Source organism: Tauraco erythrolophus, chromosome 16, assembly GCF_009769465.1.
Source record: "Tauraco erythrolophus isolate bTauEry1 chromosome 16, bTauEry1.pri, whole genome shotgun sequence".
NCBI classification, from domain to species: domain Eukaryota; kingdom Metazoa; phylum Chordata; class Aves; order Musophagiformes; family Musophagidae; genus Tauraco; species Tauraco erythrolophus.
In genome coordinates this window covers 11,234,721-11,259,711 of record NC_141480.1, presented here as the reverse complement: position 1 = coordinate 11,259,711, position 24,991 = coordinate 11,234,721, and the positions used below count along the sequence as shown (strand labels likewise).

The following is a 24,991-nucleotide window of genomic DNA, read 5'->3' as shown; positions in this document are numbered from 1 at the left end:
TAATGTGCTCTGGTGAATCTAGTGGCAGCAGTTGATAACGTCACTGCCCTCAGTTCCCCGTCTTGTGTTCTTGTGGGACAGGACGAGCTGCACTCTCAGCTCTCCAGCCCGATAGCTTGTTTTTTGGGGGGCAAACTGACTTTTGTCGATGGCTTAAGTTGATGTAACAAACTCCTCTCTGGAGCTCCCGACGTGGAGGTGTGTGTCCCATGATGCCGGTTTTGCTCCAGGAATAGTGAGTGTCAGCAAGCCACAGCAAAATCCTTTGGGCCTCTGAAACTGCTCTGCTGTGGTTGACCAGAGGATGTAGGTCAGAGCCCTAAATACAGCCCTTGCACTACATTTGTTCTGGTTTTTGCCATACCTGTACACAGTTACTTACACAGTTATACAATTTACCATACGTTTATTCAAATTCTCAGGAGGAGACTTTATTGCATAAGAAAATGATAGATAGCACCTTTTTTTTTTTTTTTTTTTCCCCAGATTGGTTTTCTTTTGTGATTTATCTTAAAATTTATGAAGATCAAAATGGGAATTCAGAAAAGAAATCACCAGAAGGAGTTAGTATCTAAATGCAACTAGCTATATCAAATACACATGAAAAACAAAGTGAGTATACAGAGGCCCGTTCTGCATGTAAAGCTGATGTAGTGAGGTTATTTTTAAGTGATGAGTTAAATGAAGTATTTTTGCTGGTCAGGGTCTTCAAGATTTTCGTACTAGCAGAGTGCTTCTCTGAAATACTTTTTCATGGCTAGAAAAGGAAAATAAACTTTCCTGCTTTTCAAGTCATTAATTAACACCTGAATGATAAAGTACCTCAATCAAACTGATTGAATAAATCAGAATGAACAATTCTAATTGTTTTTTCCTTGCGTGCAGTTAAAGTTATTTTCATCAAAAGCTTCTTGAGCTTTTCAACCTGTTCTGGTCGTGGTCTGTGGCTTCTACTATTTCAGCAGTTTGGCTTTCCTTTCAAAATGCTGTCATCGTGTATGATTTGTGAAATTTTCTCTGTACTGCAAAGGATTTCAACAGGTTATGGTATAAGTTTGATTCTATTTCTAATGTTGTTTAAAATGTATGTAGGTGAAATGAAAAAATAAAGTTTAATAATAAGTTAATGTTTATCTACACTGAGGGCACCCACTGGCTGTCTATATATAACCCAGCCGGTTGTTTTTGTGATGGCATTGGCCATTGACTGGATATGATGGTCTTATTTTCTATTCTCATCCTCATGAATTTATTCCTAAAGCACATGGCCCTAAGAGTTGGTGTGAGGGGTTTGGACATTTTTCCTCAAAGCCCACGTGACTCTGCTTCCAAATACCGACTGGAGTTATGTCCCTAGCACAGAGAGTTGAACTCTTGCATGAGGACACAGTTTGGCCTGGGACATCAGGCACGGCTCTTAGAATAAGCCTGTAGTCAATTTTGCAAACTTAAGTGTCCTACTTGGCTTCCAACTGCTGCTCCAGAAGGCAACCGGTCTCCAGGAGGTCCTGGGGCATGCCTGACAGCCCTGGGTGGATGGTCTTGGGTAACCTAGCACATATCAGCTGGCTCCTGACACCCCTACTTTGGCAACAAACCTTTTCCATCTCGCACTGGACGTGCTGTTGATCTGCTGCATGCTCTTGAGCAAGTCACTTCTCTCTGCTTCTTTCATCCTTTGCTGTGGCTGTTTTGAGCGTCATTTCCTTGGTCCGTGGACTCTTGTACATGTATTTACCTGGATCTGAGGAGGAATAACAAGAGTAATAGTCATGTGGCCCAGACCCACCTGCCACTGCAGCAGGTCTAACAGGTTCTACTGGCCGTGCACGTGCACAGCAGGGCATGGCTCGGGCTCGTGCGGGGCAGCTTGCCCAGAATTCATGCTTGTTTGAAGCTGGGGTGCCCAATATCTGGAAATTGAATGGGGCACTGTAAAGGATGGGCAGGGACGACCAGAAAATTGGTGGATGGGTGCAGGAATAGCAGAAGATGTGGTAGTAGTGGATGCAAAGTTATCAGTGCTTTGGCTTTCTGCTCCCTTCCTGATGGACAAGCACATCCCTTTGCTCTTGGGCAGAGTTTTCAGTGACAGAGCAGCCTCCCTCCTGTGCTATGCCGTGTGTGCAGGCTAAGCCTCATTAGCAGCTCATTTGTAGTACTCCTTTGTTATTTTTTTTTTTTAAACTTCTTGAGGCTTCTGCACACAGTAAGCGGCTGACAAAGTCAGTGGAAGAGCAGAGGTAATGTCTCTGGAGTAATTTCTTTACTCTCTGTGCCTTCCACGTCTTCCCAGTCTCTCCTTGCAGAAGATGTACCCCTTGGGGAAGGGATGAGTTGAGTTTGCCCCCTGCCATTCACCCACAGTGATTCTGCTGAGAAGTGAGCAGAAACAGGTTTACTCCTCAATTTCTGCTATCAGCTCCACTTTCTTGAAATTCCTTTAAGATGCAATTGTTGGGCAGGTAAAGGTTCTCATTTACCTTGGCTTCTTTCCATATCTTCTCTGTTCCTTCCCTTTCTTTTTTTCAATATTCTTACACTTTCCCTTGTTGTTATTTCCCTCTCTGTGCCTGTCTTCATTCTTTCTCCCCCTTTCTCTTCCTTTCTCTCTCTCTTGCTGCTGGATATTATGGCAGTTGACAGCAGCCGCTGGGAGCTGGAATCCAGGGAGATAACAGCATTGCCATGAGAATTGGTCTGCTCAGCTACAATTAGCCCTGCTGATATCTTTCACCTGGACAGAGCTGCCTTATCATCACTACTTCTTGGAAATGAAGGTGTCACAGATACTGATCGCAGATAGCATGACTCTGGCATTTCCCTCCGGTTTTCATGTTGCTGGAATCCCTTTTTGGCTTCTTTCTCTGTATGATTAGTTTTGCATCTCTCTCGTTCAGCTGTGCTGCTGTCAGATGGAAAGCAGGCACGGAAGCTTTCCAAAGGCTGTATGGCTGAAACAGAGACCCGGGTAAATTCACCTGGTTGTGAGCGACGGCACCGTCCATGAATCCTGGAAGTTTTCTGAAGTTCAAAGCCAGAAATAAAATAATGCGTCAGTGCCCCAGGGCCTCTTTATGGTAAACCGTTGCCCTGTCTTTGGAAACTATCGAGAAGGGCGCAAGGCAGAGCCAGCTGGGCTTGTTAGTGTCGGGCTGATCCACCCACCTTCTCCTGGCTGATTGCGCAGTTCCTGACTAGTGACGTGAAGACATTGGCAAATGCTACCACAGCTTTTTTTCCACCATCGATGGGCTTTAGCAACTGTTTCTTGAGCCTGGAGACAGCGGGGTTGTCCTTTGTGGCCTTTGGTTTTGGTGGCAAGTCCACCTACCTGCTAAAAAGAGAACCAAAGCAGTTAAATGCAGCTAATCCAGCTTTGCATCCCTCTTTCTTATGAAATGTTTCTTCCTATTGGGCTTATAAATACAGCTCTGTAACAGGAATAAACCCTAATTCCTTACCTTTCTGGAGCTTGAAAGCATCTGAAGTACAGAACACGCTCAGCAGCAGGGCCACACGTAGCAGAGATGGCTCTTGTGCATCTTCTTTCTCTCTTGGTTTTCAACACCTTAGAGACCACAGTTGCCATTGTTTGTGATCTGTTGGGTTGCAGTCAGGTATTAGGTACAGAGATACCAAAATTAAACTAAGGGCACTTGGACATAATTGAAGAGAAAGCCTGGACTTGCAGGGAGTGGTGCCTCACTGACTGTTTTATAAAGCCAGCCTTCAGGACAGTTGCAGGGATGACTATTGATGTGTTTCTGTCTCTGTTTCCCTCTCTGTCTGGTTTGCTTCAGATTTGCTTCATTGCAGACAGTGCTGAGTGGGAATCAGCACAGTCCTGTGGATTAGAACTGATGTTTCTGTGCCATTTTTCCATCTCCATCTTTTCCCCCGATCTAGTGGACTCTTAAGTCCTTTTTTGCCATTTTCATATGAACTCAGGACAGAGGTATTTCAGTCTCAGCTGGGGCCCTTTTGTGCTATTGCTGCCCATAGCAGCGTTTTAGCTAATTTCGTGCTCTGTTACTGTCACCTGTGAGCTGATGCCGTGGGTATCACAGACCTCCCTGTCTGGGCTCTACCAGATTCCTCAGTAACGTACATCCAGCTGAGATGCACTGCATCACCATGCTTCTGTTTTGGTCAGTGGGACCACACAGTTTGGAGCCAGCTTTATGCTTTACAGTGATTTGGTGGGTTGCGAGATGGCCGTCAGAATTATCTCTGATTTATCCAATACCAGATACCATAGCGGGGGACAGCAGCCCTTGCGTCACGCAGCTGCCAGAGTTGCCAGTCCCATATGAGGGTCCCTAGGACTGGCCTCGCTGTATTTCTGCGGAAGTTAGTAAGCTAGGTTTGCTGGTGTGTGTGTCATTGAGTGTATTAGAGCCAGGGTTGCGTAAGCGTTACTCCGGGTGTACCATGGTGCAGCTACACCGCGGTGTGCTGCCGTCGCAGCCAGGGGACAACCTTGGATCCCGCAGCCGCTGCGGACAGCCCTAAGGACAGACTGTGCTCAGCACAACAAGCGTGCTTCACGCGCTCCGCACGCGGGGCCGAGAGCTGGGGGTGCGCTGAATTAAACTGGGTGTGCCTTTCATGTAGCCCTCTGTCTGGCAACGCTGTGCCTCACTCTGCGGTTGCTCCATCGGGCTGCTGGGTATGTGCTGTGCCTGTTGCAGATGAGCCACCTCTCAGGTTATTCCCTCCCTTCCTGCCGATGTTGCTCCAAAGCAATCCCTCAGTGGCAGCAGCTGGTTTATAATGGCTTGGCAGGTTTTATGGCCCCCGAAGGATTTTAAGTTCGCTCATTTTCTTATCCTCAAGAGAATTGCAAAGATCAGAAAATACTCACTGTTTTCTTTCAAAGATAAGGATGGGTGTTGCTTTGGGGTCTGGGGTTTCTTTTTCCTATAAAGCTTAGGTTTTCCATTGCAGCCTCTGCCCTGTCTGTACTGTCTGTGCCTCGCGCTGGTCGAGAATGTGATCCTGCTGTTCGCTGCCCACCAGCCCCTTGAACCCTTTAATCCTGACAGAAGAAAACATAGGTGAATCGCCAGAGGAATGTGAATCCAATAAGTTGCAACATTTGTATGTTTGTCTGACCTTCAATGTTTACGAATTTGGCTGGCAGTCTCATGAGAGAGGGTTTGACCAACTTATTGGTCAATTGGACCTTAATGCTTGTCTTGTTTCTGGTCAGTCTGGCAATACTGTAAGAACAGCTTGTTCCAAGCAAGCTTCTAAACGAGTTTATGTGCTTAAATGGCATCATCACATATTCTCAGTGCTGTCGCTTGGTCCTTTTTTTACTCCACTCTTTCAAGTTTTTTACTTCTATGCTATTGCTTAGATTAACTGCTGTATTTCCCAAATAAATGGTATCATCCTGCTACCATCTTTGATGGGAGAGTATAGCTGTTCTCTCCTTTGAAGAGAGAGCCTGACCACTTTTCCAGACTCTGCTAAAGCTGTGCTATGTGATCAACAGAAGGAAAGGGAGAGGCCATTATGTCTAGGATGGCCAGAATTCAAGCAGTACGGATATAATGTCGTAAAACCTAGTAGACTATATTCAGGTTTTTAAAAGCAGTGTCTAAGTCTTACTTTTGTCATATTTAAAGTGTCATACAATTCCAGATGCTGCTGAAATACACTACGGATTGGCTGCTCTTATACAGTTTGCAAATGGTCTGTGCTTAGGGCGTGCTGCAAAAAAACCCTGTGCCTCAGATCCAAGCATTTCTGAATGTGGGATGTTTGAGAACAGATTATTTTCAGCCTCATCTATTTTTGATTTTGTTAACATTATTCTTGATAAGCCTGTGTAGTCAGAAAACCTTTAGTGATTCCCATCTCCAGCAGGAGCCTAATCCTAATGTCCCACTATTATCAATAAGATATTTTACCAGAGGCTTTGGTGAACCCAAGATTGGGCCTTATAATTATTATCCAAGACTCATTTCTCGGTCCTGGATCATTGGCTGTGGCCAACTTCACTAGTCCATGTAATGCAGATAGCCACAAAATACATCTCCTCTTCCAGGAATCTGCAGAGTCAGCCGGCTGCTGCCGTGGGCTGCCTGGACCCCCGGTAACCCTTTCTTGCTGCAGAGAAGTTTCACCTTCCCTGAGCATCCTCTGCTCCCCCCGAGGAATCCTGGCTTTAACGCCCCCTTCCTGTACAGACCAAAATGCTTTTGATGGGCTTCTGCAGACTCATCATCAGTTAGCGTTAGCTTTTGGACCGGCAAGTGTAGGGGCAGATCTGAGAGAAAAACACGGAATTCCTGTGATTGCTGTTCAGAAGCATCTTGTGCAGTGGGTTAATGCTGAGCGTTCAGGTAGATCCTACTTCATTTTCTGCGTGCGGAGGCAAAGGACAGAGTTTCCTTCTACCGATGGTGATGGAAACTCTTTTTGGCTGGGCCTCTCTCCTGTGATATATGGACTGGTAGCCCCGAGGTTGGGACTTGCCAACAGCCAGGAGCTACCACAATTATAAACAATAATAATATTTTCAAGAAAGCTTCAAGCATGTGTGCTGCACCCCTCTGCAAACTGATATTGTAGTGGTTTGATTTCATGTCAGCTTAACAAAATGCTGAATGTGCATAGTTCCTCTTCATTTTATCTTAAAATAGGACATCTAAATAAGGCGCTCTGTAGGCCTTTCCCAGTCTCTCCTGGCTGTCAGCTTTCACTGAGCTTCCCCACACCTCCCACTGCATTTTTCTCCAGGGTAGGAAGAGACTCTGTAATGTAAGTGGGATTATTCATGTGTGACAAATGTAGCCTGGTGTGATTGTGGGATAGCGAAAAGCAGATACAAACTGAAGAAAATCTGAGAAATGGAAGTGGGGTTTATAGAGGGGATTATGTGCCATAATGTCTGTGATAGCAGAGGGCTGATCCTGTGCTGTTGTGAAAAGCAGTCTGGTTTTAGCCTCTCCATAAGCTGCTGTTTCCAGTGGCATCGGGGAAGCTGATGCTGTCTGTGCCACGGCGGCATTTTGTTTTTGCACTGTGTAAGCCAACCCAGGCTCAATTTCAACCCTCTTGAGGTTCCTGTTCAGAACAACATGTCAGGCCCGATCGCTGCAGTGTCACCAGAGCCGCTGAGCTGCACGGCAGCGTGGTCCAGCATGCCCACTGCAGCAGCACTGCCCCTGGGGCACTACTTTCCAGCAGCGGAGGAATCCCCTTAAAAAAAGCTATATCCCCATCTATGTGGAGAACCTCACAGCAGACTCTCCAAAGACGACTTCTTATTTTAAAAGAATCTCTAAATAAACTCCAAGCCACATTTTTATAAGGGAGGATGGTATTTGCAGAAAAGGTCAAGGCTATAACAGTCGGCATCCTCGGAGATAGGAATTCTCAGCCCCTGCAGCTTCCCATAATTTGTCATGTCTTTAAACCCTCAAGTCCCCATTTTACATTCCCGATCAAGAAAGACATGAGGTTTTGATTTCAAAATTAAATGCTCCACTGGCTGGGATGTTTTTCCCTAAAGAAAATGTACAGAAACAAAAATTGTTAGGATTTCACTAATTATATGGTTATGCTTTGCCCCAATCCCGTGCCAGGACCTGTTAGTGCTGGGACCATAGGAGCAGACCTGAGAGGGACCTTGTGATGCATCAGTGGGGCTCCTGCCTCCAGGGGGGTCCAGCTGCACCCCCTGGCATCCCCTCTCCATGATTGGATTTTGGTTGGTCACGGTGCAGGGGACCGTGTTGGGTCTGGGTGACGCAGGCTGCCCGGCGCTGCTCGAGGCTCAAGATCGGCTGTATCTGTCGCTGGGGAAGCAAGCAGCAATTTCTGACTTTAGCAGGTGTGAGAGAAGCCTTTCCTGCGAGAGTCTGCGAGGAGAGCATGGGAACACGAACATAACTAGCAGTGAAAACTGAGTGGGATTTGTGTTTCTGGTGAGGTGTCAGGAAATAGCTTTAAAAATGCACTGCTGAGAGGCTTCCCTGCAAGATTTAACTATTCCCTCACCTGGGAAGATTGCTGTCATGTATTCATCAGGTGTGATCCAGCAGAGAGCTGCTCTGGAGCTGCCCTTGGCTCTCTCGGCATTTCCAGGCGTGGGCTCGGGGAGGAGAGCGAAGGGCAGTACCCAGGAACCAGTAAAGACGAACGCAGAAGCACTGGCAGTAGGTTTGAGTCAGCTCACTATGTGGGCTGACATATGTAAATTGCCATATACATTTGTAAATGTTTTGGTATGCCTGAGCAAGCCAGTATCTGGAATTAATTTTGTTCTTTTGGGAGGCTAGACAGGGAGCCCGTAGGAGAATAAACCCAAATGGACCACATTTATGAATCTTGGTGGGATTTGCTGAATTGGAAGAGACCTGGCGATGGACATACATTTGCAATTTGAATTGCCTTGATTTGGTTTTCCTCACCTCACTTGTAAAGTTATTCAGACCAAACTGAACTAAGATCACTCCAGTCTTGAAGCAGACTCGTATGCTGGTATTAAACATATTTTAAGTTACACACTTCTCAGGGTTGTGCAATGCAGAATCCCTGCTCTGCAGTCTAGTTTAGGGCTTCTTTGTCTCTCTGTGCTTCTGTACTTTTTAATGTCAGCACTCTATAACTTGCTGTGCTATTTTGTGAGACGTGATGCCCTAAGGGAAGGTAAGGGTCACTTCTTCGTCACTAACGTCTAGCCACTTTTTGGAGCAGAATGCAGTCTCACCACTTTACGCATCAGGAGATGAAAAACAACTTTTCTAGTTGAAATTTCAAGGAGGATGGTAGAGGGCAGGATGCAGTTACCTTAGCCGCATCACAGCCACGGTGCGGACCTGCTCCTGCAAAAAAAATCCAGTGAGATCTCTAATGGCAAGGAGTGGTCCAACACCAGCACAAGCTGTTCCTTGGCTGTAGCCTGACTGCAGGTTGGTCTGAGATCTCATCCCGCCAAACTCCGTCACACCTGCTGGCAAGTTGCCCTTTCCCGTTGGTGTTTGACGACAATCCATGGCAGGATTAGAAGGAGCTGTTGCACCTGAAGGCAAAGAAACGCTATAGGTCCTAGATTGCTGCAAATCACATTTAGGCTTGTGAAGCCCATTTCATCCAAAGGCTTCAACTGGATTAGTTATTTTTAAACTCCACAGAAGGAGTGTTAAAAATGTGCTTTTTCATGCAAGCAGCCTTAAGAAAAATCCGTGCTTTATATTCTGAGGTGATTTCTCATAATTTCCCCATCCCCTTGCTGCCTACACCCCGACGCTGTATGAAAATGACTTTGGAGACAACACAAAGTGCTGTTTCTGCAGCTTGCTTTTTGTAAATCTTGGGATTTTGCTTTCCTCCTTTGCTGAAACTCCAGTAAGCATTTAAGATTTTGATATCTGATCATTGCTGGGATAGTGATGGAGTGATCCAAGAGAGAGTTACAGCTACTGTACGTACCTGTTAGATCCCTGTACAGAGCCACTGGCTGGTACTTATTGACAGATTATTAATAGCTGACAGTGGAAAGCCAAATGGATGTCTATTTTTAAGGTAGAATCTTGAAGGGGTAACTCTTGCTATTACATTCTTGCTGTTACATGAACTGACTGGATCTTTTATACATGCAGGACGAATCTTATCAGCTATTACAGCTTTTAGAAAGCATTGCTGTTGTATTTGTTAATGGGTCTGGCTGAAATCCAGTGCTTAGGGCTTTGGCCTTGTGCTGTGGTCAGCCACAGATCTCCTTTCCAGCCCTTATGGGATGCCAAGTTGTGCCTATAGCCAACCTGGCTGAGCACGGTGTGCCACCTCCCAAGGGACTTCTGTAATCCAAGATCATCAGGGCAGAGAAGAAACCCATAAACACCTGCATCCCCCTACTCCCTTCCTAATCTGAATACGGACTAATTTAAAACAGATGAGGTGGCTCTGACATGCTGCAGTGAACCTAATCCAAGGCTCCTGCTAAGGCGAAAAACCTCCTGAAACAAGCAGTAGCTTTGTCTGAGGCTGAGAAAGGCATGAGCTTCTGCTCCCCGTTTTTCATCCTCTAGTTTGCTCCCCGTCTCCCTTCCTGCCCTCAAACCAAGTTGCCAGGTCCCAGCTAAGCATCCAGCGAGGTCTCCCTCCCACAGGGTGACACGGCGGTGACGAGGTCTCTGCCCCTGCTCTGGCTCTCCCAGTATACAGAGGAAAGGCTGGCTCCGTCCCCGCGTCCTGCCCCAGCCAGGGCACCTCTGCCGCTGCCCGGCGGGCACAGGGGACGGGACGGGCTCTGGGGATACAAGCGGACGAGTTACCTCTGCCCCCCTCGGCTGGAGCTGCTGGCCCAGCTTCAGAGGGCTTTTCTTACCTCTTATCGCAGCAGCCGAAATTCCAGCAAAACAAAACCCAGCCACAGCCTTATTCAAAACATTTATTAGTGTTTAAGGAAAATAATAGTGTGAAAGGTACAGAGCTTTGTCTAAAGCCATATGCATTTTCTTTTTTACAAGCTTATTTGGCTGCAAATTCTACATGAGATAAAACTAGTATGTTTCTCTCCCAGAGATTTGGAATTAAGGACAGTTTGTCTTTTTTTTTTTTTTTCCTTTTACTTCAGCACTTTAAGTTAGGACAGCATTTTCCAGGGTTTACTGCTATCTTTTTCCAGTAGGCGTTTTGCTTCTCCCTGTATTTTCATTCCAGAACAAGGCTCATTCCAGATGCAAAGTGTAAAGGAAACATTCATACCTTGGCTTTTAAGCTAAACCTCCTTCATGAACAACAAGTTCATAAGGAACGTTAATTAAAGCATCATACAGTATCTAAATGGACTTTTTTTTTCTTTTTTTATAAAGAATTAAGGCTATGTAGATGTCACAATAAAATAATCTCAGGTAAAACGCACCCTATTTGTTAGATATGAAAGAAGGTTTAACAATAAATAAATGATTTATGCTGTCAATAACATTATGGAACTGTATAAAACTATATTTACGCAGCTTTAATCATAAAAAAAAAAACATACTAGTGGCATGAATATACAACACAGGTCATGACATACGTTTAAATTATATAGCCAGCAGTGTTCTTTTTAAATGGAGACACTATAATAAATAGAAATGTTAAATATTTACAATAATAGCATATGTGGAATCAGTAGATGAACACATAAAATCTTCACACACAGAGGAAAAAAAAAAGTTATGCCTTATACAAAAATCCCTCCCCCCGCAGCTTGCCCTCCCCCCTGAATTTTCATTGACTAAACAAGGGGAATATACAATTTTCCCACAGAACGAATGAATACAAATAAAACTGTATGCATGCTGAGGTGATATGTTGACTGAGACATTCAAGGATGTAGATCTATATGTTTGGTTCCCATTGATGAATCAGACCTCTAATGAGAGAGGGATCATATTTTAGCTCAATGCAAGAACATTATGTTGGCAGCGAGTTGTTGTTTCTGTTTGGTGTTTGTTTTCTTTTTTTTTTTTTTTTTTTTTTTCCCTAGAATGCTTGGATTGTCTTTTTGGTTTGAGCTTGTTCTTCATGGTGGCTACGTGCCACCGAGGGAGAGGACACTCACAGGAAACTCATGGAGGCATGCTAGAAACCTTCTTATGGTACTACCAGCAGCCACTTAGATTTTGGAGCAGAGGAGCTGGCCATCAAGGCTGGCCCGAACCAACCTTGGCAAACTCCTCCATGGGACAGCCTGGGTGCCCCATCCGCTGGAGGGCTGTACTACGACCCAATGGCCAGCTGGCACTCTCAGTCAGCACGGTCTTCGCTGCTACAGTACCTGGCCCGATCCCACCTCTTCCCAATTAAGTCGAATGAAAATTTTGTCACAGAACTTAGCTAAATTCAAGCAGGATCAAGGTCATTTCTTTAAACGAAGACCTGGTGATCACATAGAGACACACCTTTTCAACTTAACGGTCCTCTCTCTCTTCCTACGTGGCTTCTATTAAAAGCAATGCCTATGGCTTCTGCGGGTGGATACATGCATTAAACCCTGAATATAGCTATTAGGAGCTGTGTTCACTTAGCAGTAACTAAAATCTGAGTTGGAAATTGTAGCCAAATTCCAACACCCTCTACTGTTTATACAGCTCCTTCCCACCATGCGACAAGACGTACGTTAGTTCACTGGGTACGTTCTGTCTCTACTGAACTGCCTTCCTGCCCCCACAGCTTTCCTCCCAAACTTTCCAAATGAGAAGGCTCAAATCCTTGATGTGATTCCCACTTTCTAAGAAAACTTGCTTTTTCTCTAGAGGAAGCTGAAGAGCTCACTCCTCTGTCCCTGTGGATGCTGTAACCTCCATTTCCAGTACAGTATCTGGGGATGTAGGATTGCAGATCTGCAACCTGAGAATTACAATTGCATAGGGGGTAGGAGAGATGTGTCCAAACACGTCATTCACACTTAGAACTGCTTAGAGACAATAAGCCCTTGACACTCTTCATCTTTAATAACTCATCCTGCAGAGATCAGTGGTCCATCTGCATGACAATTAGAAAAACCCTAGTCAACCCCCTCTCCTTATCTTTGGCATTTGGATAAACCACAGCTGATAGGCAGGTTATTATGGGGCTCCACATCCCAGCAAACCACACCATGCTACTGCTAAGGAGAGACAGATTTCTGCTGGGCCTTCAACACAGCTCTACAAAAGAACTAAGTGTATGGGGTCCTTCACTTTCTGAGCCTATGCCCATCCTTTAAAGCTTGTGCTGTCCATAAGGGTGGAGGACCTGTATCACTGAGTGGGCAGCTGTAAGCAGAAAACATGCACAGGGTTGGTAGAGGTCCACAAGCATACTCTTGAGGGTCCTCCATACCGTGCAAGTTTTAACAGTCACGTTGCCTTGTCTGGAAGCCCGACTACTCGCCTTCAATATGCTGAAGTGACTGGATTAGCAAGTGTCAAGTTATGCAGTGGTTAAAAAACAAACAGGGGGCACTTAAACTAGGCAGCATCACCCAGATGGGAACAATGGCTCAGAAGTTAGTTAAGAGAAAGCGGTGGAGCTCCAGACCGCACGGTTTTTGTGTCAGAGACGGGGTATTTCATTAGAGTGTCACATAGAGAGCCTTGAGCTCTTCCATTCTCAGCCACAGGCAGAAACCAAATCCCCCTGGAATTCAGCCATCTGCTGTAAGGCTGCGCCCTAAACCTTCGGAGGTGCTAAGCCACAAGCAGCCACATGCGATCTGGCAGAGCCCTCTTGGAACATGCTCCCCAGCCCAGGGGACCAAGAAAAAAACCCCAAACAAACAACAAAAAACAAACCCCCAAAACAACTCAACAACCCCCAAACAAAATACTAAATTTCAGCTGCTGTCCGTTTCAAAAAAAGGGGAAAAGAATTTAGTCGGAGACATTTTGCCACGTTTGGTGGCTGCTCAAGTGTCAAGTTTGCTGCATCGATAACCCATTGCCACTGCTCTCCCTTTGCTACTATATACACTGTTGCTGAGGTCCATATATCTTGCAATGCCCTGTGCTTGACCTCTGAATGGGAAATGCTTTGGAATGTCCATAGACAGGAAGATGGGACTCAACGGAGGAGGTTTCCAGTGGAGGGGGAGGATGGGGGGAACAGGGAGTTGGTGCCTTTTTTCACCTCCGGATGTCAGACAAGTCGGACAGTTCGTCTGCCCGGTCCGTGATCCCATGTGCCCCTTTGGGACCGTGGCCCCCAGCTTTCACTCGGGCATGGGCGTTCAAATGGCCCTTGGTACCCTCTCTCCTTTAGATGCTCGTGAGCTCTCCCTGTGATCGGAGTCGGAGTGGGCCAGCATGTCCCCGCGGCCGGCAGAGGCTTTGCTGGCTTCGCCTGGCTTCTTCTCGGGACCCAGGACGGCATCACCGTGCACAGCCGAGGTGCAGAAGCTCAGGATGGAGCAGAGACTTCCCCAGTTCTGTTCACACTGGGCCTGGACACTTCTTGTTATTGCCTTTTTCACCTCCTCGCCACAGGTGAGCAGGATATTCACTAAGTCAACATATGGCCTGGAGATAAAGGAAACAGTAAGAGCAGAGTCAAAAAATATATAAGGGTTATCTATCAGTAAACAAGTGTAATGGCCTCACTGCCTTACCCTCCCTGTGCACAGCACAGTTCAGTAGCGTTAGTTCCCTGCTACTCACTGAGTCCACAGCCTTGTAGAGCAATTCACCGTGTGCTTATTACACAACATTATATTCTTTGAGCCATACTGGTGTAGGAAAATGCACACGATGGCATCCTATCAAACGATGCTTCACTCTAGTGCTGGGTCTGCCTTGATTGCTCCCCCAGTGGAGATGCTCTGGGAGAACTGTTAATGTCCACCGGAGGAAGATATGAGGTCTACATGCTTGGCAAATGGGGCTGTCAACTGCAAGAACTGCTGTCTCACACCTTCTGCTGCTCTCTCTTTCCATGCCCCTTCATCTTTATTAGTCAGGATACATGACAAAGGAAACCTTCTCATGTCCAGAGCCATCAACTCATCAAAACAGCTTGCTATCTTCAGGTGAACAGCTGGAACTACACTGATCACTAGCCTGCAAGAAGGAGGCATTTCCTCACCTCTGTGAAGAGCAGCAGACGCTCAGCTAGGAGGTCCTCTGGCTTTTCTCATCATGTTTAGCTTTCCCTGAACCACAGGGTGCTGGATCTCCACCACAAGCAGATCCTATCTGGACACAGGATCTGACCGCAGAGAGCTCAGACACATGGAAATCCACTTTGGTGGCACAGTTTCTTCCCAAACCAAGCTTTTTTTCCTTCATTTCCTTACAGAGTTGAGTACAGCTTTCAGTATATACCTTTTCCCGGCCAAACAAGGATTCCAAACGAGCCATGGCCAAACACCGTTTCTGCTTCCCACCCATCCCTCTGTGCTCCCACAGCACAGGGCAGACTGAGCACAGTCACTTTGGCTTCCTCAGCCACAGGTCACCGAGTGCAGCGATTTTAAAATAGTTGCGGTCACAAGTTTTGTGGGTCAATATTGATGTTGTCTATTGACACAACCGCTCAGCTGCTAGTGGGCCCAGAAGGACGTGCTTAAAAGTCTTCCATGGTAGGGAGCATCCACGGTGCAAGTGGAGAACTGCCTGGGGTCAGCAGTCGTGGCTGTTTGGGGCGGTGGGGGTGCATGTTCTGGGCACACCGTCCACCAGCTCTGGTAGCTGTGGACAAGTGTAAATCTCTTCCTGTGAACTAAGTCGAAGAGACGAGAGGAAAACCAACGGATTATGATCGGTGTCTGACACTACCCTGATTTTACTTTGCCCAACTCTTTAAACTCATTTGAATGACTAATGTTGGAGAGCCACCTACTCCCCTATCTCAAAATATTTCCCATGTTTGGATTGTTTCTACAGTTTAAAAAAGTCACTTGGAATGCGGCAGTGACCGATCTGCCAGGGCCTGTCACCACTTCTACCCTAGAAATCGGTCTGACCCCCACCTCACCACAGCTGACTCAGGAGGTGACTTCACCACCCCCAGTGAGTTCCTCAGCACTCATCAGGACACAACAGTCAGAATAAAATAGTCAGAGAACGAGTCTGACAGCTGCCACTTGCTTCTCCACTCTTCATTTTTGTTTAAATGTAAAATAGAAGATGAGAGAGAGCCGAGCACATCACATACAAAGTGATCCAGCAGAAGCAGGGAGAGGGAAAAAAAAAATAAATAGAGCAATCAGTTGTTGAAATTGGGCATAACCTTTACAAAAATCTTTGGAGGAAAAAGGTTGCTGGTATGACTAAAAAGTGGCTCAGCTGCCAAATATTTCAGGTATTCAGAGTCTGCCAGAGCCCTGTGGATTAATAGTGGCCCATTCCTCCTTCACTGTTTTACTTTCTGCGTTTCAGCTGGCCTGCCCATAGCACCCGGACTGAGCACAAGGCTGCAAGTCAGCAGACGTGATTTTATTTCCAGCTCTGCCACACTTGCCTATTGATCTTGAACAAGTTCCTTAGTTCAAAAGCTTCAGAGATGGCCTCTAAATTTAGGGGAGGGAAGGAAGCTGGCTGGCTTCTATTTGGAGAGTCCCACATAGGAAAGCTAAGCTCTGACTCCGTGAGGTGCTGAAAATGAAGTGTAGGAAGCTCTAAATGAGATCGTCCAAATTATAGGTGTTCAGCTGAATGATCCCTCTCTTCTCAAACCGAGAACCCCCCGGTTAAGCTCCCCAGAAACAAGCAGCTGCCTATGAGCATTCCTGCTTTAGCCTGTTTGTAAAACAAGGATAACTAACTTCTCTTTGGACAGGCCTTTGACTTTCATAGTTCTTCTCATCTCTAAATGACGGCAGGGGTTAACTGGTACCAAGTACCCAATTTATAGCCTACTGACACAGCCTGAGCCGTGCCCACAGCAAGGTGCTGCTGGGCAGGATGGAGCACCGCTGCCCCAGGCAGCGCGATGTTGCCCTTCACCCTGGACACAGCCAGCAGCCCCAGCAAGGACAGGATCTGCCACCAGCCATGGCTTTGATCCCAGCCTCAGGAATGTCCATGGAAAGGGCTTTGCTTTCAGGCCACCATGTTCAGCTTGTACAAACCACAGCAAACGATTCTGCATTTGAGAGTAAACTGGCATCAAAGCACCTCTCTGCAACTGCAGCTTAAGTTTTAGGGTGGTGGTTTTCAACAGAAAGTAAGGGAATCAGAGTACAACTCCTTTGGAGACCAATGAAAATGCAAGGCTAAAAATCTAGAGGAAATGATTCTGTAAAATAAATAAATAAAAAAATATATGTCATGATCGCTGGGATTTGGGGTTTCTGAGCTAGTATCTGCTAGAGATAAGAAAGCATGAGGTGTGGTAGGAAGATGCTATAAGTCAAGCCTGCTGTCAGGCTATGGCTCAGCCTTCTTGTTTGGGAATGAGATATTCACCTGCAAGAAAAACAGGCTCCGATTTTTGCATCTGTGCACTAAGAGTTGGTACAAACAGCTTGTGCCTGGTTTGTTGCTGTGATGGACCAGCTTTGATCAATTCCAAATACGATTCGTGCCTGCCATTCCTCGGTGGGCAGCTGTGTTCCCAGTCAGAGGGAGGAACTCCTCAAAATCTGACTTGTGCCTTCATTTTGTACATCTCCATGTTTTATTAAAAAGCATGTGATATTAATAAGGAATCAGATGAATGGGAGATTACCTGGGGGACTGCAGCTCTTTCAGGGACAATTAGCTACAAGACATTTGAAAGTATGTATTTAAAGAAGAAATTATCATCTTACTGACAACTTTGCATAGACCTTCTTCCCGCTTCTCTTCTAGCTGTCATCTTTAACAAGATACTGGGGTCAGGAACGGTGCCTTTGAGCTCAGAAAGCACAGAAACATTGTGAGATGCCTCTGGAAACAGCAGACACTGACATATTTGCTAAAGGAACAAAGGGACAGCCAGATCCAACTTCAACCTATTTCATTCCCTTCCAGAGTCATATCTAGCCCTTCGTACACAAACTAGTGTTCAAGGGCCCTGTGAAGAAAGCATTACTTCGGTCTGGTACGTGGGAAAACCAAGACGTGCTTAAGGCCAGAAGGAGGTGAAACAGCTCTTGGGCAGATGCACAGCCCATTGGCACCATCCTGCTCCTGGAAGGAGCTCCCACCCTTCTGACTGCACTAGCACAGAGGCACTTACTCATGCTGCAGCAGGTCTTTGAAGTGAATCATCTCCACAATGACCTGGACGTTCTCCTTGGCAGCGGAGCAGAGGTCATGCTTCAGGTAGCACTCCCGCTGTAACTGGAACACCATCTCTTTAATGGCAGGGCACTTACGGCTGATGCAGCTGAATTTATGCCTCAAGGCATGAGCCTTACACTTCAGAGCGTCTTTAATGAAGGATTTTCCCTGAGAAGAAAAGAAATGGAGTAGGTCTGTAGTTTTGTCCATTAAGCAACAGCAGCTGATTTATGCCCAGCTAGCTGCTCCTCTGCAGGACAATGTCAAGGGTTATTAGATTGCTAAGGGTACCACCTAATGGCTTTTCTCTCCTCTTCTCTTTGTTTCTCTGCCCTTAAAGATCTTGCCAAGTTACCTGGCCTTGCTATTCCCGTGGACCTGAACACACACAGCTTCCTCACTGGTATTTTGAGGTTTCCTCTACCCCAACAACGGAACGCCCAAAAAGGGGAAAGGGCAAAAGTAAGCATCTTGAAATAATTCAATGCTTCAGTTAGTAGCTTTTGTTTGCTTCTGGGTGCCAGCACAGCAGGTTCACACAAAGGAGAGGGCATCCTGCCATGGCTGAGGTCCCCAGGACCAGACGCAGATACCCATTCAGTAACTGCAAATTAGGTTTTTTTTTTATTTTAATATTAGGTTGCAAACTCATAGACATGTATGCACCATCTATATGCACTGCCTCATTCCCCATCTGTCAGTATTTTCTCTACTACCACTTTCTCAGAGAGGGACTCAGATCAGCACTAATAATAATCCTACAGTATCTCGATGTCCATTTGCAGCAATAAATTGTGAGATTAAAAAAAAAATCAAATCAAGAAACTAACAAAGTAAGTTGCAAGAAAGCTGCTTTAGCAGCATCTCTTAACCACTGTTTGTGATTCCTTCGTTCAATTGCTTAGTGGGCATCAAAACCATCCCTTCCTTTTCTTTCTTTGCTATCTGATACTATAGCTGCCATACGTGGTGAGTGTGTCGCAGTCTGACAGCTCTGCTCAGACTTCCTTTACTTCACTTTGCTGGTGTGTGGAAGCCTCCTGCTCTGTCTCCATCTCTTCATTAGCTTCAGATTATTTTACACAAGGGCTTCACCAAGACCAAATTCTTGTTCACCTTTATCCAAAAAGTATACTGGCACAGCTCCACTGACATTAACTAAGATTTCACCCACACCTGCAAGCAGATTTTGTCCTCAAATTGTTTCAAGCCAGAAATGTTTCAAGCCAGAAATGTTTCCTCCTGATCAAAGAACTGCTTCAGTCATCATCTCCTTCTATTCCCTATACCAAAAGCACTTACTTGCCCTTCCCTCCAGTAACAAACATGCACAGCTTATTAGGCAAATAAGGATGAAACTGAAAATTCTTATGCAAACCAAACTTGACATCAATTCTCAGGTTTCAGAGAGAGGGAAGGAGAGCAGCAAGCAGAGAACAGAAAATGGCCAATGTTAGTCTTGTCATTTAATGCAGCCTGAAATAACTGTAGGTAATACAGAGATGAGCCATGAAAAGCCGTTACCGTAGCAGAGACTAAAGTCATCTCTATACTGAATAAAGCTCCAGGGGTTTAATACTTTTGCACTGCGATGGAGACAGCCTGGATGTGAAATGGGCTGCATTTGATTAGCAATACCTGGGGATCCTGGGGAATAGGCGTTAACGGCCGCATTCAGCCTTCCTAGGCACGTTTCCCTCCCCTCCCAAATGGGCTTACTTCTTTGGTCAACTTTGTTCACTGACAGAATATTGTGCAAAAATAAAAGTGTTTTCTGGAAGCCACTTGGAAATTAAGTTGAAGGTTTTCAGATACCCACAGAGGAAACAATTCCCACTGTAAGGGTTAGCCAGACTGTACCTCTTTTAGAATTTGAGCCTAAAAGTCCAGCACTTCAAAAAGTGGCTCCTACTGGGTGGTCCCACCATCCCTCATGGAACAGGCTGAATCCTGAAGACAGCTCTACTTTATACCATGCTTTTAACAGTGCCATGAGACTGGTGCTTTAGTCAAGTTATACTGTAAACTGCACAGTCAAGCCAAATGCCGCTGGCCCGTCGTAATGTTCTCTTCCCTCCACACTGAAACGGGAGAGTAGGTTTACAAGACATAATAACAGGATCTCAATGATGCATAAATGGTCTGGGGAAAAATGAAGGAGAGAACCTTAATACCGCATACCATGTAATATATGAATATATGAAATATTTTGATATGTCTAAATGAACTGGCTGCCTGAGTTGCATTTCAGATTCAGCTTTGAACAAACGTGGTAGAAGCTGCTTAGTGTTTCCGAAAACCACGTTCAGCTAAATTAGTGCTCCGATTTAGTTATCCTGGGTACAGGAGGAAGAAGGGATCACAGGGAGCTGTAGCTAGAGACAGCCTGTCTCCTGGGTCAGGTTGCACACCACTGCTCTGTTACTGTTCTTGGGTCTTAACTCTAGGCCCTTCAACAGAAAAAGTCTTATTGAAGCTGGTCATGTGCAAAAGTAGATTTGCTCTGTAATGGTAACTTTTTTCCAAAGACGTGTTAAAGAACTAAAACACATGCCACGCATATATTGGAACCAAGCAGACACGTAGGACGTTTCACTGCGTTACCTGGGCATCAAATTTTCCAGCGTTGTGCAGGAATGTCATGCAGATCTCGTGTAAGCCTCGGATCTCGCAAGAATTGTTTTCAAAGCATTCAAACACTCCACATCCCACATCGCCAGCATTAACCAGGCAGTGCTGGATTTCAGCTAAAATGAGCGTTGATTACAGTTAATTTGAAGAACTGTTCATAGAAGCTGGTGGTGGGTAGGGTAGGGAGGGAAAGAGTTATTTGCTAACATCATCAGTTCAAAAGAAAAAACATGTGACAACAGTTATTGTACCCACAGCATGCCTACTTTTTGCAGAAATTAGGCCAAAACTTGGGTGTATTATGTTATGAAAGTGATATCCAAGAAGTAAATGCCAAATCCACTATGCTTACGTCAAGCTATTTCACTTGAGAACTGTCTAATGCTTTGCTGAGGAGCAAAGGATGGCCATGATTTTTGCTGTACGACTTTGTACAAAGGCCCCCATCAAATTCAAGTACCAAGATGAGATGCCCAGGACCCAGCCAGCTAAAATGTCTCATTTCTGGTACTTTTAACTCCCACTGATAAATAAAGTCCTTTGCACTAAGTGTTGCATAAAGCTGCAACTATGTCCTCACCTATGCAGAAAACAATTGAAAAAAATTTATATATGTAGTACGTAAAATAGATCCACTGGAGCTAACCGTTACTTATGTGTTTATTCTGCCCTTTCAGATGTTACGTAATACTGTAAAAAAATGCTGTCTAACACTCACCAAAAAAACCCCAAAAATCTAGTTCTTAACAAGACAGCTTCTGGTCCTTTAAAAAAATGGATGTAGTAGTACTGCCAGAGGGAAGGTGGTTGCTGAAAAAGCCTGAGGATAAAGTTAAAACAGGGGCAGCTTTTAGACCAGAACTGAGGATGCTCAGAATTCCTGTACTCTGTGCCCTAGTGGTACCTTTAATTAAAGCTCGCCCTTGGGAGCCAGCCTAATCCCCCTCCGAACCGCAGCACGGTTGAGACATCCCCAGCCTCCCCCTTCGCCATGCGCTCCATTTGCAAGTCTTTACAGCAACTTTCGGTCTAATTTCAACCCGCTGCAAGGCAGAGAGAGGAGCCGCGGATGTAAATGCGGAGTCTGACGGAGTTCACATGAACCCCCCCTCCAACTCAAAATCGAATCACTGCCGCTGCCTCCCCCCTCCCCGCGCTTCTAACCTGCCCCGAAGTGCATCTGGGGGTGGGACACGGCAGCCCCGGGTCGGCTCCTGGGATTGTCTCAGCCACACGCGAAAAGCTGCGCAAACGTACGCGCACCGGCGGCCGGGGGGGGCGTGGGTGGAACGGAGCTCTTTGTGGTGCGCTGCAGAGCGCGGAGCTGGGCTTTTTTGGGGCCGGGAGCTCAGCTGTAGTGCTTGTGTTGGCATCCGGATGCAAACCCTTCGCCGGATCACATGTCCTGGCTCCAGCGTGCTGAGAACTGCACAGTGCCGTGATTCACATGTGGCAGTCCCTAATGGGCATTCGTGCATTCCTGCTCGTGTGTGTTTAAACACGTCTCGCAGCACTGAGAGTGTTAAAAAAAAAAAAAAAGAAAAAAAAAAAAAAAGAAGGGTGGGGGGAATAAGGGGGGGAAGGGAAGCGTCTGGATCCCGCGCTCTCTTTGCACGGCTGGGAAGCGATCCAGCAAAGTGCACGCCTCAGCTCTCTCTTTCTAGGCAGATAATACCCGGGGGAGGGAGAGCAGGGGCGGGAAAGGAGGAGAGAAACCCCCGGTCCGTTGCATCATTGCACGACTCCCTATGGAGGAGGTAAAGCACCAGTCATTTCCAGCCGCTTCCCCTTCCCTGCCGTCCCCCTCACCCCTCGACCCGGTTTCAAACGCTGCGCCGAGAAACTTTCTCCTTCCCAGCCCAGCATCCCCGCGGCGGGCAGCATCCCCGGGCCGGGCCGGGCCGGGCGCCGCTCCGCTGGGCTCCCGCCTCCCCCGGCCCCGCTCCCCGCCGGCGCGGGGCCGCTCGGCACCGACTTTGTGCCCGGCGCGGCTGCAGAGGCGCTTCGCCCGGAGCGCTGCCGCCGCTGTTGCAAGGGCAACACGTGCTTGGCAAAGCCGGGCTTTAAAGGTAATTAAGAGCGAGCTCTTATTTCCTCTGATTATTTATACCTGACAGTCGGACACCGAAATAAAACGCCTGTCATAACTCAACGCGGCTATTTCCCCAGCGCTCCAGAAGCGGCGAGGGGGGGGACACACGTACCACCTTTGCACACCCCCCCCATCCCCGCCGTACCTGTATTCTGCAGGGACAGGCGCCCCTTCTGCTGCGGGGTCCTGTCCTGCGGCCCCTCCGGCGGGTGGGTGGCCTCAGTGCCCGCCGCCCCCGGGCGCTGGCGAGCAGCAGGGCCAGGGCCAGCAGCTTGCCGCGGAGCTCCGCGCACATGGTCGCGCCTTCCCCCCGCCGCCGCCGCGTCCTCCCCCGCGGGGTGCCGCACCCGGGCCCAGTGCGCTCCTCGCCGCGGCCCCGCGAACCGCATGTGCCCGGCGCGGCGGCGAGCGCGGAGTGGCAGCGGCGGCGCCGGAGGGTGCCTCAAATATCCCCGCCGAGCCCCGGTGTCACTCGCATGAGGGAGCCGAGCAGGTGTCGCTCCGCGCCGCGGCCAATGGCAGCCGCCGCCCCGCTCCGACCGCCCGCCGGGGGCCGGCCCTGCCCCGCCGGCAGGTTGCAGCCTCCCGCCTCCCCCGGCCCCCCCCCCCCGCGCCGCGCCGCGCCACGGGGGATGGGCGTGCGGGAGGCAGCGGGCACGGACTGCATCCCCGGCGGGGGGAAAGTGGGGTGCGAAGGTGCATCCCCTCGGCAGTATGGGCGGAGAGGGTGAAAAAGAAAAAAAAAAAGGTGAAAAGAGGGATTTTGACAAACGCACTGCTTGGCAAGGAGGGAGGCAGCACCGAGTGGCTGGTCCCCGCGCAGCCGCGGGGACGGGGAGGCAACTTCGGGCCGCTCCGGACGCCGCCGCTGCCGCTGCCCTTGCGCGGGGCAGCGCGGGCGTGCCCGTGCCCGGAGCCGTCCGTGCCCGGAGCCGTCCTGCGGCACTGACGCCTCATTGCAAGACTTGATGGGAAAAAAAAAAATCCCTCTCCGAAGCAGCTATTGCACTGATTTTCTTGGAAATCCTCCATTCCCCCCCCCCCCCTTTTTTTTTTTTTTCCCCTGAGATTTTGAACCCTACGAGTTCCGGAGGGATTTGGCCCAAATCCATCACCTGGGGGGGGTTGGGAGGGGGGACGTGGTACCCGAGTGTAGACCCGCCCGGGTGAGCAGGGCCGGGCGCTGCCTTCCTTGACGCCTTCCCCCCCGTCCGGCGCCGGAGGAGGGAGAGCATCACCCTTGCAAGCCCCTCCAAAGCAACCCCCCAGCCAGCTCTGGCTGCTCCCTTTTGTCCGGTAGCTGAAGCGGGGAGCGGGGGGGAAAACGTAGGAAAATCTCTAGCAGGTGATGAGAAGTGCCGCGCTCGCTGGGGAGGGGGCGTGCGTGTCTCCCCTTGCCCTGCCGTAATACACGGCAGATGTTTCATCAGACCCCGCAGGCCCCATGCGGCTCCTGCCTCCCCCAGCAGCCCCCGAGCCCCCGGGGCGCGCCGTGCCGTGCCGGGGGCGGGGGTCCCGCCGGGGGCGCAGCCAGGAATGTCTCCAGCTGCTGCCGCCGCCCGCTTCCTCACAGCTGTCAAAATGCACTTGAGGAAATCCACTCACACCTCCCCGAGCAAGGGTCTCCTCGGCGGGACGTGACACCGTGCCGCAGGACCATGGCTCCACGGCTACGCACCACTAGGCACGTTTGACACCCCCTCGCAGCCCCCAGACATCCCCGCCGGCTCCGCTCGCCTGGGCCTTCCCTGGTTTTGTCCCAGGCCAGGAGGTTTGTTTGCTGGGTCTGAGAAGTGCAAAGTTTGTTTATCGTTCTTTAGGGTTTGACTTCGAAACATCTTCTTAAGATTGAAATTCTTCACGGTGGTGCCAAGCTCGTGTGGAAATTCCCTTTTATCCATACGCTGCTGCCTTGTAAACTGCAACATGCAGCTTTTCCCTAAGGAACTCGCTGTGCCAATGCAGATGCCTGCAAAGCCCCTGTGCCCCTGGGATGGGCTCTGCCCTTTCTGACAACAGGGCTATTAAAGGAATACGTTTTTCTTCTTAATTTTTACCTCACCCTGAGTGCCTGGTGGCCCTTCTTTTCCTTGTTCGCTTACTATTTATACTGCTGAAGAGCTTTGCTGTTTAATTGCCTTTGCTAGGTCTAACTAGCTCGACTTTAACAATTCTCATCTCCAGTGTTCGAAGACCAGGGACTGAATGACCTCAGGAGCAGCACAGAGGGAGAATGGGCAGGGGAATTTAAGGGACAGCGTTTTTGTCTCTTGGAGGAGGTAAGAACCAAGGTACTGTTCCTAAACAGCAAGTTTGTATTATACATATATATTTTATTTTTTTTTCTTGTGCCTCACAGATTGTGCCTTCTCCTAATGCCTTTTCCCTGCTGCTTTAGTTCTGATGCCCTCCTGCAGCCATTCCTCATCAATCTTTCTGCCGCTTTTTAAAGTTACAATTTTCCTATGGGTTTTGCCCTTTTGACTTAAAGGAATTCCGCTCATCCTTCGTGTGCCAGACCCCGGGTTCCTCCCTCTGGTTGACTTCTCTAGTCAGGTCTCGTAATTTCTCAGAGCGC

The 24,991-nt window shown here is 47.9% G+C and overlaps 1 protein-coding gene across 1 annotated transcript; it reads right to left on the bottom strand.

The window, feature by feature from the left end:
* Nucleotides 1-13,613: 13,613 nt before the first annotated feature.
* STC2 (stanniocalcin 2) lies at nucleotides 13,614-22,708 on the bottom strand. The gene is given in 6 exon segments (XM_086621704.1): nucleotides 13,614-13,738; nucleotides 13,741-14,006; nucleotides 17,647-17,858; nucleotides 20,295-20,437; nucleotides 22,559-22,654; nucleotides 22,657-22,708. Coding segments are annotated over 6 exon segments (894 nt in total).
* Between the last annotated feature and the right edge of the window lie 2,283 nt (nucleotides 22,709-24,991).